Source organism: Carettochelys insculpta, chromosome 12 (genome assembly GCF_033958435.1).
Source record: "Carettochelys insculpta isolate YL-2023 chromosome 12, ASM3395843v1, whole genome shotgun sequence".
Lineage (NCBI taxonomy): Eukaryota > Metazoa > Chordata > Testudines > Carettochelyidae > Carettochelys > Carettochelys insculpta.
In genome coordinates, this window is record NC_134148.1 from 5,358,664 (window position 1) to 5,373,572 (window position 14,909).

Sequence of the window (14,909 nt, forward strand, 5' to 3'; positions counted from 1 at the left end):
ACACTAATGACATGTATTTTCTGTTACAGGTTCAACCTCCCTGGTCAGGCACCCTCAGGCCCTAAGCAGCCCCAGACCATGGACTCTGCTGGATCAGGGGTGCCCAGTTCTAGTCCCAGCTCCTGGGCTCCCCTCCCCACTGTGGCCCATGGCTCACCAACTCCCTGTGCCCCTTGCAGGCTCCCCAGCGGCCAGCTCCTGGCCCCAGCCATGGCTTCCCGCCTAGCCCTGGGGATGAGCTCCACAAGCCACTGCTTCCTGGGCTGGGGCTTTGCCATCAAGCCCCGGCCATGGCTTCCCAGGGCTGCAGCTTCCTGCCTGGCCAACACTGGCCAATGCTCCTGGCCCGTGGCGAGGGTCCTTCGCTGCAGCTCCAGGCCTGGGCTCCCTGGCCACGTCCACACTAGCCCCAAACTTTGAAATGGCCACGCAAATGGCCATTTCGAAGTTTACTAATGAAGCGCTGAAATGCATATTCAGCGCCTCATTAGCATGCGGGCGGCCGCGGCACTTCAAAATTGACGCGCCTCGCCACCGCGCGGCTCGTCCCGACGGGGCTCCTTTTCGAAAGGACCCCGCCTACTTCGAAGCCTCCTTATTCCCATCAGCTCATGGGAATAAGGGGACTTCGAAGTAGGCGGCATCCTTTCGAAAAGGAGCCCCGTCTGGATGAGATGCGCGGCAGTGAGCCGCATCAATTTCGAAGTGCCGCGGCCGCCCGCATGCTAACGAGGTGCTGAACATGCATTTCAGCACTTCATTAGTAAACTTCGAAATGGCCATTTGCGTGACCATTTCGAAGTTTGGGGCTCGTGTTGACGTATCCCCTGTCTGCTGCTCCTGCCCCTGGTCTGGCTGGCCCCTTCTCCTCCCAGCCCCAGGATTCTCTGGTCCTGCAAGATCTGCAGCCCTGCCAGACCATGGATGTTGCCAGATGTGAGAATGCCGGACTTGGGAGTGTCACCCCGTATTAAAACCACATACAGTGTTGCTTCTTGATTGCCGCGATACCTGATTAAATTACTTAATTTTGGTTTTGCTGTATACATCGCTGTGTGTTTTCATTTTATTTCATCTTATTTTTTGGTCTGACAACAATTTTTTGGAAGAAGAACTTTTCACAGGTGTTCCGCCTGAAAATTATTATTGTTTGGTGTTCCGTGGGCTCAAAAAGTTGAAGAACCACTGATCTAAATGATCTGCTCTGGACATTAGTTGGGGGCACCTCTCTAGCCTGTTACACTGGGTGTGGGGACAGATTAGACAAGCACAGGAGTCCCTTCTGGCCTTGGAATCTGTGACGCAGGACCCTGCTGTGCAAGATACCAGACAAATACACCTCCAGTACATTTTCATTATGCTCCTAAATGAGCTCCATGGGGTCCAGCAGCTCCTTCTGTCTCCGTGCTCATTATGAAGGTGGTAACGGTAGTAGGCATGTGCCACATGATTGTCAAAACTGGACACCACTAAATTGGACTGAAACCTCTCAGTGAGAACTGTTTTCATGTCAGTGTTCAACTTTCTATCCCCAGCTGTTTTGCGCTCGTGAAAAGGGAATAACTCCCTCCACCCCCTCAGCTCTCCTTGTATGCCAAAAGAGCTGAACCGTTTCTGCCCACGTTTTTTTTAAGCTCACGTTGGGGAAGAGGCCATGCCCGGAACAGCATACTGAAAAGGCACATTCCATAACTGCCAGGGTACAGAGAGCTAGTCTAGAATGAAAAGACTCTGGCAGTGATCTGACCAGCTACGTTACTCCTATCTAGTACATTTCATGAACATCTCAAAGCACTTTCCAAAGAAGGTCAGGTCCAGCGGGGGGATTTTTTTTAACCTTTCTACAGAGCCTTTTCCAGGCTCACAGAGCACTTTTGGAATATCAGTGAAACATAAGAGCATCTCCACTTTACGGACAGTGCATCAGAGATGGACCGTTTACTCCAAGGTCACTTAATTAGTTACGGACCGAACTGGGGACAGACCACCCAAGTTCTGGTTCCCAGCACCCTGTTCTAGTCACTAGTACACGCTGCCTCTCAACGTGGATGAAAATTGTAGGATTTCCACTCTACCTGACTCCATTTGTTGTTCTGTTCCTCAGTCCCCAGGGGCTGAATCTCTCTAATTTAGAATTCTCTTCTCCAGCAATATCCATACTCCAGCTGGATGACCACGTATGGTGGGTGTGGCCACATTTCCTTTGGTGCCATAAAGTTTGTTTCCAGCCTCCAGTCTTGGATCTCAGTGTTATGTGCTGTTCTTTCAATGTGATTTACCCCAATGTCTTTTTAAAGCCCAGTAAGCTGTGAAAGTGTTGGTAATGTGCTAGACAATATTGACCTGTGGTCTGGCAAATTCTCTTCTCTGGCACCGGTCGGGTCCCAAGGGTGCCAGACGAGAGGTTCAACTTGTAGGCTTACTGCTATTCAATCGATCTTAAGTATTTATGGGGTACCTGGATGCTAAACTCAATTTGCAGATGCAGAAGATTAGATTATTATTATTAATCATGTTTATTCCGGTAGTAGCTACGGCCAGCCATGAACGGGTGCTCATTGTACTAGGTCAGGAACCAAAATAGCAAGAGCAGCCATTTTTTCCAAATTTGGTAAAAACTCAATACTTCAAGAGCAGCAATGCATGTGAATATGAGACGGTCGTTAATAAATAATGTCAAGCCATACTTTTGGTAACCCTTATTTTCAGAACAGCGCACACACAATGATTTGTAATGTGATACATTTACTGCACAGGGTTGACAAACGGTTTACGTATTCCTTTGCCTTATACTTAAAATGTGTTCATATTGCTGCCTTCCTGACTTTCATTCCCGAACCCACTTTAATTAGGCCTATTTTACTTCATGTCTATTTTCACTTTTGTTTTTTACAATGCGTGGTGCCCTTCACAGCAGGAATGGCGCAAGCGTCCTTCACCTTTTCAAAATCAAGACTATTAGCAACATGATCAAAGCACAGATACAGTGGGGTGTTTCCCAATTTCATTTGGCCACGGAACCCTTTTAAAGTCAGAAGAATTTTGCAGAACCCCGTTCCCAGGCTCCACCCTCCTCATCCCCCAACTCCAGGCTTTGCTCACCTCACCTCTCAGCCCCCCAAATCCTCCCTGCTATCCTCAAGCTTTACCCCCATCCCACAAACCCACCTCCCCATTCCCAGTCTTAACCCCTTTGACAGCCACAAATTTACCCCCCACCGCTCCACCCCCAGGATTAACCTGCTTTAGCCCCAAACCAGCCCCTGGGACTAACCCACACGTGGTGCTGGCTGGGGAGTCTACTCCAGGTGGCCATATGTGCCCAGCAGAGGAAGGCTGGCGTGGAGGTGTTCTGTTGGCAGGGGTGAGCTGAGCCAAGCCCACCAGAGGAGTGCGGCTGCTCAGGTAGCAGACCAAGCGAGGGGCTCTCTGCGGCTCCCTGCCCTGCCACTGCTGAAATAATGGAACTAAATTCAGTTGGTTTAATTGCTGGATCCTTCCCGCTGCCCTGCTGTTTCAACGGCGGCAGGGCAGGAAGCCGGAGAGGAGTGAGCTATTGTAATGGAATTTTCTCACGGAACCCTTATTTTCACTTTGCAGAACCAAGGAGTTCTGTGGAACACCACTTAGGAAACACTGAGATTCAGTGTCACATCCTACAGTGCACAGCACATACTAAAGGGGGATTTATCCGACGTTTCGAGGTCATGTATCATTTGCTATTTAGATACGAGCTGTTCATTGTTGGGCTTTTAGACATTTGCCATTTATCGAAAATAATCAGGAGGGTTTTATTTTCACTTTGCAAGTAAAGCATCGGGACCCACAAAGAAGTCCCCCCAGAGCCGCACATGGCTCCAGAGCTCCAGGTTGCAGACCCCTGCGCTAGGCACTGCACTAACACAAGGCAGTACAACATACTCCTTATCCCACAGCTTATGATCTCCACACAGTGTGGGGGAAGGAGAAACAATGTGATGGCAGCAAAGGGCACGTTCGCTCCAGGATTATTATTTTTGGGGCGGTAGGGGGGCAGATTTGGCATCGATGGGATCAGCTACACAGAAAGACACATTAAGGGAGAGGGATCACTGATGAGATGTAGGTGTGGGGTGAAGCTGAGGTGAAAAGACTGGGGGTGGGGGGGGAACAGGAAGAGAAAAGTTGAAGCAAATGGCCCCTCAGGTCTGCCCTGGCCATAGGAGGAGTCAGTTTGCTCATTTCTTCCCCCCTGCCCCTTTTTCCTTTCTCCTCTCTACTCTCCCCCCTCCACACTTCCACCAGCTGTGGCTCCCAGCAGGAGGGCTCTATACTTACTGGGTCCGTAGGGTAAACGCCGCACTGGTGATGGAGGTGGGCAGGTTAAGGCCTTTGGTGATCTCCCGCCAGATCTTCTTGTTTATGATTTCCACCAGCCCCCCCTTCTCAGTCACCAGTTTGTAGAGCATATAGAGGTCCAGGATCTGCTTCGCCATGATGGGGATCCGATTGATAGGAGTTCCTGCAATATCCCGGCAGGACAGCAGGGAGGGCAGCATGGAGACAGAAAACGAGGATAAGAAAGCAGTCAGGCAGGTTGGAGCTATTGATCTTCCTGCTAATGAAAAATGAAGGCAATCTTGTTTGTAACCTGACCGGCGCACACTCTGTAGGCAAGTAAATGAGAGAGATTTAGCTACGTACCAAGTCCTGTTCGGGGAAAATCCTTTCCTGAAGGCAAAAGCAATTACCAGACAAATACAAACATGTGGCTAGGTAGCAACTTGTGGAATAGGCAAACTCAGAGGCTGGGCAGAAGCCGGGGGGGAGGGCGGGGTTTCAAATTCAGCACCGGAGATGTGAAAGCCAGCAAAGGAGCAGCATAGAGGTTTGATCTATGTGAGCTCCTCAGTGCATTATGAGAATCATCGAATACTAGGACTGGAAGGAACCTTGAGAGGCCCTCATGGCAGGACCAAGTACTGTCAAGACCATCCCTGCTAGACATCTATCTGACCTGTTCTTAAATATCTCCAGCGATGGACATTCCACAGCCTCCCTTGGCAATTTATTCCACTGTTTGACCACCCTGACGGTTATGAACTTTTTCCAAATGTCCAACCTAAACCTTCCTTGCTGCCGTTTAAGTCCATTGCCTCTTGCGCTATCCTCAGACACAATTTGTTTCATTCGTTATCATGAGAAAGCTGAAGAAGCCATAGAACAGTGTGGGGCAAAGAACAAGACCTGCTTATGCATCAGGATTCTCTGACAGGTTGGCAGAAAGTTCCCTTCCTCTCTTGTATTTTCTGCACTTGATATGAGAGCAGAGATCGAACGGAACGATGCTATTTAGGCTCTATGGCCCCCTCCGTCCCCATCCACCTACCGCTTTTTCAATGGCTCCTGCTCATGTTTGTAATTCTTTTAATCTTACTCCTGTTTCTCTGCCTGGAATGATCCAAACACCCTTCTCCCATTTTAGCCTCTTCTCTCTTACGCCTTATTTGCTGCTGACACTCTCTCTCGAAGAGGGAAGCCAGATTACATCTGTCTCTAGAGCCCATCAGAACTGCTCCTACATAAGCCAGAGAGGGTCAGTGGAGGGTCCCTTCCTCTAGGGGCAGGATGGTGTTGCCAGATTCTTTCCAGTCCCTCCCGGTACAAGCCTGTGGAAGGTGAATTTTCTGAGTGACTATACCATGGGTGTCCCCCATCTCCTTCTTCTTTGGGGGCAGAGGGGCGTGAAAAGAACTGGGGCACTGACTCCAGCACAACTTTGTCTCCTTCAGCTCCAGCTTCAATTTATGCAGCATTAAAAGCACATTTGCAAATGCGAATTCCCTCTTGGTTTAGGCTTTCTAAAAGCAGGTTTAACAGAGATCAAAGATCAACTGAAATCTGATTTCTTAAAAATTCCTCAGCGGTGGGTTTTCCGGGTTGCAGACCTCCCTTTGCTGCATTTGCAACTGGACCACAGTAGCAATAAACTAGTGCCGTGAGAGCCAGGAAGTGAAATGAATAGTCCATTTTTATTGCCCAAGTTAACAACTGGCAGGCAAAGTGAAAAATACGTGAGACTTCAGGCGCCAGCTATGTCTTTCTTTCCTTCAGTCTGATACTGAGCTGGGAAATCATGAGTTAATCAGCTTACTTTAGCCCTAGGCAACAGAACACAGTCACATGGCAGAACAGCCGCAGAGCTGCAGACACACCTGCACAAGGGCACTGTACCCAGTCATGAAAGGCACTCAGGCAGCAGGGCATATATCCCCTGGTTTAGCAGTGCACAACATGGGGAGCAGGAGCCCACAGAGGAGAGGGGGTGTGAAATTTCATAAGGGTGGGGTGCAGCACGATCAGCTGCTGGGTGTCAGGCTCATCTATCTCAATAAAAATGTTGAAATACGTTACTGGCTTTATGTCTGCACATTCACATTTCTATACCACTTAACAAGAGTTTTACATTCTACAGACTTCGTCTCCCCACACATGCCAAAAGTCTTCTTTTTCCCCCATATGAACGTAACCAAAATTTCCAGCGGTTTGGATTACGTTAGACAGGTTGGGGGCCCCCTGCTAATTGCAGAGATGAAAAGTGAGGCCCGACGTTAAAATGGTTGCTCACCCCTGCCGTAGTTTACAGTTCCACAACTCACCGCGCTGCTTTAGGCTTCCTTCACAGCGTTATAGGACAACTTGCCTGTCCCTTCTGTTCAGTTTAAGTAATCTCACTGGTTAACACAAATATATAACCTGATTTTAACTTGCCTGTGTCCCTTTACTACTAAAGAAGCTGGGGAGGGATTTCTAAGTTGCAACTAATAAAATCTAGCCCAGGAGAACGAAAAATGGCAAATATTTCATTACACTGAACTGCCACGCTGGCTCAAAGCAACTGTCCATCTAACTTCCCTATGCTAGCTAGGCAGAGGTCTGTACCAAAATCTTTACAGGAAAGCATAAGAAATCCACTAACGCACAACAATTAGCTCATAGGGAGATTTCTTCCAATCAGTGATTTGGCATACGGGCTAAAGAAGGGATCTGCAACCTGTAGCTCTGGAGCCGTATGTGACCCTTTAAGGACTTCTTTGTGGCTCCTGACAATATAATATTACAGAGTAAAAAAACCTCCTCCTGATGATTTTCAACAAATGATGAATGTCCTGCAGTAAACACGTATCGCATTGCAAATCATTATGTGTGGGCTGTTCTTAAAGTAGGATTACAAAAACTACGATCGGGGAGGGATGGCTCAGTGGTTCGAGCAATGGCCTTGTAAACCCAGGGTTGTGAGCTCAGCCTTTGAGGGGGCCATTTAGGGACCTGGGGCAAAGAAAAATAATCTGTCAGGGCTGGCGATACGGATCCTATTCTGAGTGCAGGGGACTAGACTCAATGATCTCTCGAGGTCCCTTCCAGTTGTATGAGATAGGTATACCTATGGTTTTACGTTATTTATTAAGGACCGTCTTGCATTCACATGCATCACAATTCTTCAATTACTGAATTTTTACCAAACAAAAAAAAAAAAAAAAAGCTCTTTCCTCTTGCTATTTTGGTTGCCAACCCCTGGCCAAAAGCAAAAGAACGTACAGCCCTTATAAATGGTTTTTATTTCTGCTTTGTGTAGCAGAGTTCATCTATACTCCACTGGCACTCCCAGGGCCCAAAATGAGTAATCGGTCTCAGAATCTACTGGTTAACTTTCTACCAGTTAGTTCTACGCTTTGCAAAAAACATTCTTTTGTTTGTATGAAACTTGCTCCCTTAGAGTTTTACTGAGTGTCCTCTTGTTCTTATATTATGGGAGAAGGTAAATTGGAAAGCTGAACTGATGAGTCGCTATTCTTCCTACCTCACAACCCCTTTTACTTTGTTTCTCTTGGACTAGTCCTCTCTTGCCTCTTGGGAGACACGAGTACAGTGGTAATGCCAGAGCTGTCAGCAGTCTCATCTGCGACTTGCATTCTGCATCCTCTAGTTCCCTCCAAGACCAAGACTAGAATCAATCCTGAACAACGTACATCTGGTCAGGGTGAATGGGAACCAACGAGCCATTCAGAGACAAAGAAAGCTGTGCCAATATAAAGGTGTTGTTTAGCATGGGATTTTTGTGTAGATACAATTATGCCAGCATAGAGATGTCCAATGCCAGGACTGTGTGTACATTCTCCCTCCACATGGCAAGCATCCCTAACACCAATATATCTGTGTCCTCCACAGAGGGGTTATGCCATTTTAACTAGAGTTAGATGGGCAAATCAGTACAATTTTCTTGTGCAGACAAGGCCAACATCAGTGTGAACTGCATTAAGAGTTGAAGGACGTTCACGTGGTATGGTTACACATTCCATGTAGACAGAGGCAAAATTTATGTACAGAAAACTCTGTGGGATCAGACTGAGAACTGTACATGCTCCACCTTCCCACCACAGCTTTTGTTTGTGACAAAGACTTATTTACCTATCTTCCTTGGAGGACTTTCAGAAGCTGAACTGGGAACTTTCAGCTTCGCTGCCAGGAACTGCGTGTGAATAAATATCGATCCGTCCTTCACCCCAACCCAAAAACAGGAAGAGAGTTTGTTTTTAACCCCTTTACTTCTGGACACATCTTCCTGACTGAGTGTCCACTTCAACGCAATGCCAGAGTGTTCTAACAGAGAAGACAATTACAACAGTCTATGCTACAGATCAGATCAGAGCCCAGTTCTTGGGTCCGCAATGACAGAGGAGGGCAGAACCAGCACACGCCTCCCCCTCTTCTCTCCTTCTCCCCTGAGGCCATCTAGTGCTGCTCAAAACCACGCACTCTTCCCAATCCAATTTAGAGAATGGTATTAGCTTGCTCATAAGGGACTTTCATCCAGCTATGTTTGGACAGTGGCCAGATGGGGCAGCTGGAACATGAAAGGAAGGGCCATTAATGAAGTTCCTCAGCAAAACAAGGGTCTGGCAAAGGGAAATAGGGAGCCATGACAGACTTTTTTCAAAAAAAAACTTGAGCTTTAGATAAAATCATAGTTTTTTGCCCTCTCCAGCCTCTGTCAACCCAAGATCTTCAAATACTTCATACGCATTATTCACTTAGTTCACCTACCTCATAAAATGGCTGTGAAATTATTATCCCCATTTTAAAGATGGTGAATGAGGCACAGGCTTAAAATGCAGGTGCAGGAAAAGAACCCAAACCTGACTTCCCATACCCAGCTGTAACCCTCAGGATACACCCCCTTAAAAATCGAACCCATAAAGGAAAATCCTATAGAACTTGGTAAGAATCTGTAAAAATGGTGCCAAAAACGCTCAGCATGAGATATTTTTAATGGATTTTCTTTAACCGTCCTGCAGAATTTTACAGGGTGGACCCACTATTACATTCTGTAGCAAAACTAAAAACACAGAATAGAGGGAAGTGGTCACAGTCTATGAGACGTACAGGACTGTCCATAAAAGGAGACCATTGAGTAACATTTTCTTCACTTGCATGAACTAGGGAATGCAACAGGGCTTGGGGTTTTGGTTCCAGTAAGCTCTGGGTGTTCTCCACTGGTTTAGTCAGCCCGAGCTCAATGCATTTCGCAGGAGCTGATTGAGAAATGCAGACAGTAAGTGACGAAAGGCTGTGCTATGAGCTCCCCTCCCCCAGTCCTTTCAGAGGAAGGGAAAGGTGATAAAGTCTTTATTGGAAACCCCGAGCTCAGAACAGGAAAAGCTGAAAAACGAGCAGCATCACGGGACAGGAGGAGGCTGAAGCAAAGCGGATCTTTTCACAGTCGGCTGCAAGCCTTGTCAGAGCCAATGATGGATTACTGTCATCTGGCAGCACCAGGATTAATGATCCGGAGGTCAGAGGGGAGAATTCCAGAGGGAAAGGTCAGCGACCCGGGGCACAGCATAAGACTTGTTGCTGTTTGATGGCAAACTCATTTTACTGTACTTTCCAGCCTGTCTCCCTCCAGCTCACAGAAACACCTCCTACTGCTGCTGCACTGCCTGTGGGGTCTCCTTCAAATCAGAGGTGTGGCCGACTCCTTTCCACGAAGTTGGTGGGGAATAACTACCTTTTCCTCCTGTGAAGTGAGCCCACTACACAACAGCAGGCCACACTGGGAATTGCACTGGGGCCTAGATCCTAGAATATACAACAGGGTGAGGCATTTGCAGCCTGTGGAAACAGACAGGGATCCCGAAGAACAGCAAGGGCTATGCTCTGCAGCTGTGGCCACAGGCCGCAATGAAAATGAAGGCCTTGCTATCCTAAATGTTTTCCAACAACCAGGCAGATTGTCTTTGCCCTCTAACATGACCAAGGGCACAATAAGGAGATTCGGGGTTGTAAAACGGCACAATAATTTGCATGTATTATCTTTTAAAAGCAAAGTGAGATGGATTTTCCCGGACCAGCCCAAAACCTAGCCCTGAGTTGTGGGGATCACAGCGGAGGCGGGGCTTGAGGAATGATTTACAGGAGAAGATGGCTCATCTAGATAAATCCAGCAAGGGCGCACCAGGTGCAAACTCGCAAAAAGCATGATAATCTACCTGGGAGAAGTAGTGAACTGAGGGCTGAGTCTGGCTTCTTTGGAGATGGATGGATGGATGGATGGATGGAGGTGGGGGAAAAGTTCTCCTCACCTTGGAAAGCCTCCACAAGACACCTGAACTAGAAGAGGTGAAAAATGGAGAAGCCACCAAATGGCCCATAGGCATGTGGATTTTGTGAAGGGAAGGAAAGTTGTAACTACCATCGGGGTTTCTTGATACAGTCATGACTGTAGTTATGACTGAACCACCCATCTAGGCCCTTCTCCCCAACCGCCCCATCCCATGCCGTGAAGGCCCTCTCTTATCTTTCAAAGAAAGTACAGGAGTAAATACACAGAAGCATAAAATATTTAACTTGATGGTTTTGAATTTCACCCTTGTTTGAGAAGCACATGAGTTCCTGGCTTGTTCGTTCCTGATTTTCAGAAGATGGGCTGAAGAAGGGTTGAAGAAGAAGAGAACCATGGAAGTATTCTTTTAACAGTAGGCCTTCCGACCAGGGGCTGCTCTCAGGAAAGGTCCAGTGGGAAGATCACCGGAGAGGGACTCAGGAGAGCTAGGTTTTGGCTCTCCTATGTTTTTCTTATACGACTTTGGCCAATCGCTTTACTGATTTGTGCATCATTCTTCCCAGCTGTAAATTGGGGATAATGTAATTTATCCACACGTTTCAAGGCCTACATTATGGAGCAAAATATCTTCCCTCCCATCATAGAATCATAGGGCTGGAAGGGACCTCAGGAGGACATCTAGCCCAGTCCCCTGCTTCAAGCAGGATCAATCCCTACTAAGTCATCCCAGCCAGGACCTTGTCAAACCAGGATTTAACTATCTTGAGGGATGGAGAATCCATCACCTCTCTAGGTAACGCATTCCAGTGCTTCAACACCATCCTGGTGAAGAAGTTTTTCCTAATATCTAACCTCCACCTCTCCCTCTTCAACTTCAGACCACTACTCCTTGTTCTGCCATCTGACGCCACTGAGAACAGTTTCTTACCCTCCTCTTTAGAGCTCCCCTTCAGGAAGTTGCAGGCTGCTATTAAATCACCCCTTAGTCTTCTCTTCTGCAAACTAAACAAGTCCAAATCACTCAGCTTCTCATCATAGGTCTTGAGCTCCAGACCCTTAATCATTTTTGTTGCCCTTCGCTGAAACTGCTCCAGCACATCCACATCCTTTTTATACTGGGGGGCCCAAAACTGGACACAATATTCCAGTTGTGGTCTCACCAGTGCCGAATAGATGGAAACAACTACTTCTCTAGATCTGCTCAAAATGCTCCTCCTAATACACCCTCATATGCCGTTGCCCTTCTTGGCTACAAGGGCACACTGTAGCAGCAACGAAGGGTCCTGAGCATCTGAAGAAGTGAGTTAACTCATGAAAGCTCATGCTCTAAACTTTTCTGTTAGTCTATAAGGTGCCACAGGACCCTTCGTTGCTGCTACAGATCCAGACTCACACGGCTACCCCTCTGATATAAGGGCACACTGTTTACTCATATCCAACCTTTCATCCACCATAACCCCTAGGTCCCTTTCCATCGTACTGCTGCTGAGCCAGTTGGTCCCCAGCCTATAACAATGCTTGGGATTATTCTGCCCCAAGTGCAGGACTCCGCACTTCTCCTTGTTGAACCGCATCAGATATCCTTTGGCCCAGTCCTCCAATTTATCCAGGTCACTCTGGATTTTCTCTCTACCCTCCAACATATCTACCTCTCCCCCTAGTTTTGTGTCATCTGCAAACTTGCTGAGGGTGCAATTCAGTCCCTCATCCAGGTCATTAATAAAGATGCTGAATAACACCGGCCCCAGAACCGAGCCTTGCGGCGCTCTGCTTGAAACCAACCGCCATGCAGATATTGAGCCACTGACCACTACCCACTGGGCCCAACTGTCGAGCAAGTTTTCTATCCATCTTATAGTCCAAGGATCCAATCCATATTTCCTTAACTTATGGACAAGAATGTTGTGGGAGACTGTACCAAACGCTTTGCTGAAGTCACAGTATATTACATCTACCATACACCTGCCTCATGCTGGCTGGTCTTTATGAGATTTCAGCCTGGGACTTGACCAGAACAGTAACCCCTTTTTACCCTGTGCCAATACTTCTCTGAAAGGTCATTTCTCGACCAGGTTTGGGCATTCAAGCCTGGTTTGATTTGAGAGAGCTCTTTACCCTTCCTTTGTGGCAACTATTCCATTGGTATTTCTTTACACCCTTCCTAATGAGTTAGTCTTTCAACCTCTCCATCATACCTCTTTGAAGTCTCCCTTTCTAGTGAGACACGCACACTAGATAAGGAGACCACCAGGCAATATTATTTTGAAAAATGTCTTGCATACAAAGTGCTCCATAGAGCTAGAGAGAAACGATAAGATAAAGAAAAGACAGTTTGCAACAACATGCATGCAGAGAGAAGATGAGGGAAGAAATGTTGTTCTAGACGTTAGAATCTGCAGGGGAACAGACACACCGACAGTTTGTGAATAGGTAGGACAGAAACACCAGATGATCAGAGGGAACAGAGAAGGAAGAGGGTGAGGCCATGAGTAATGCTCCCTGTAAGCTGAGTGGTTGGGTGGTCACTCAGGAGAGAATCAAATTCCACCTGGCTGATTTGGAGAGCACCCAAAATGCCCAGCCAGCATCCTGTGCTTCTACTGGTGGTATACATCTGCATATGACATGGTGTGCATAAAATTTATTCTGCACATAGGGGAACACTGCCTGAGAAAGACACTGGAGCAAGCCTGTGGAGACTCTGAAAATGAGAAAAGCAAGTTTGAATGGAATCTTGAAATGCAATGAAAACTGAGTTTGTTGGGGAAGGAGGGGGAACACGGTTATACTTTCTACGCATGCTCTATGCTTCTGTAATTCCTCCTCTCTAAACGGAGTACATTGATTAATTAGAACTATGCAATTCACACTAGAAGTTCAGGCTCCAGGCTCCTGCTCTGCTTGGAATCATCTCCAGCCACAAAATCCAGGGTTTCAGGCAGGGCTGGTTGTGTTGAACCAGAGACCTGCATTCATTCAAACTGTTCCCAGTTCCTCCACACGAAAGGTTCTGTTGTCACCTTTGTTGTGTAAGCCACCCGAGGTCTCGCTGAAAGTTAAAATGAGAAAAGCGACTATGGGGAAGTCAGAATAAAAGACCCCTCTCTGCCAGCGCCATCACAGATCTAATCTCTCCCTAGATTTGCTGCGTTTCCACAGCGGGCATTCTCACCTCCCAATGGGAATGTCACCACCTGATCTGCAAGCCTGCAGCCCATCAGAAACTCCTATCAAAGCAGGAGCTGAGACTGAGGGTAATTAATCACATTCTATTTGACAGGAGGCCCAGTTCTTATCTGGACCCCTAGAAATGCCATCGGTCTCTGCTTCCCTCCTCAGTAAATGAGACTGACGGGTAGCGGCCCCTTATCAGATTTCAGCTGCTGAGCCAGAGGGGGCCTAGCTGCCATGTACACACACTTTCCCAGTGACCACAATCCTATTATTGCAACTGAGCCGCCCACCATTTTAACTGGCAGGAGAAAGAGGCTACTACATCCCAGTGCACTTCTACCTGCATCAAGGACTCATGGAAATTTGCTGCTCTTCAGATTAAGATTCAAATTGAACCCAACTGCTGCAGACACAGCTGGGTCCGGTACATTGGCTATTCCCCATTTCTCTGACAGAGGTCGAACAGCTTTGCAACTGTGGGTTTTCCATGCCCACGACTGTCGGACTAAACAAGCAGAGGTGGGAGATGAAAGCTTCCCCAGCCAAAGTGGACACAGCAATAGATTTGGAAGAAGTGAAAAGGAATGATGGGAGCGGTGCAGATATATAGTCACAGTTAAGGTGAGTGGGGCAGCAAAAGGCCAGCTGCTTATGGGTTGTGGCAGAGGGTGTACAACGTCTGCCAAGCCATTTCACCGTTTCTTATTTGCCTAGGTACCTATAAGGCCCTCACTGCCACAGCATCCAAAGGGCTAGGCTTAGAGTTGCCTGAGCACAGCTAGTTATTAATCACAGGCTGCCGAGTCAGCTGAGTGGCCTAAGAGCAGGAAGTTTCCACAATGACTGGGAAGTAGTAATATAAAGAACATCTTTGGGAGGAGATAATTTGGAACATTAATATCCAGGTGACGGGTCAACAGCTTAACCCTTCACAAGCCAAAATCAAAATACTCATGGCCAGGCAGGAAGCCAACTTTACATTTTACAGTCCAGGAAGAAGCTAAATAGGGAGTCACTGAATGGGTTATTTTAAGGGAAGACTGAGGTTAGATAGCTGTGTCTCTCTCCCCATATAACACACCAAACTATGAGGCAAGACAGTCACACCCATTCCATCTAGGAGGAGTTAGTC

General features: G+C 47.3%; 1 protein-coding gene across 2 annotated transcripts in view; it reads right to left on the minus strand.

Moving 5' to 3' along the window:
* The window catches only part of ARID3B (AT-rich interaction domain 3B), a 57,566-nt gene that overhangs the window by 13,548 nt on the left and 29,109 nt on the right, over positions 1–14,909 (minus strand). For both annotated transcript variants that reach the window (XM_075007037.1, XM_075007036.1), the window contains exon 5: positions 4,318–4,501. In XM_075007037.1, coding sequence (XP_074863138.1) covers positions 4,318–4,501 — 184 coding nt within the window. The remainder of the gene's footprint in view (positions 1–4,317; positions 4,502–14,909) is intronic.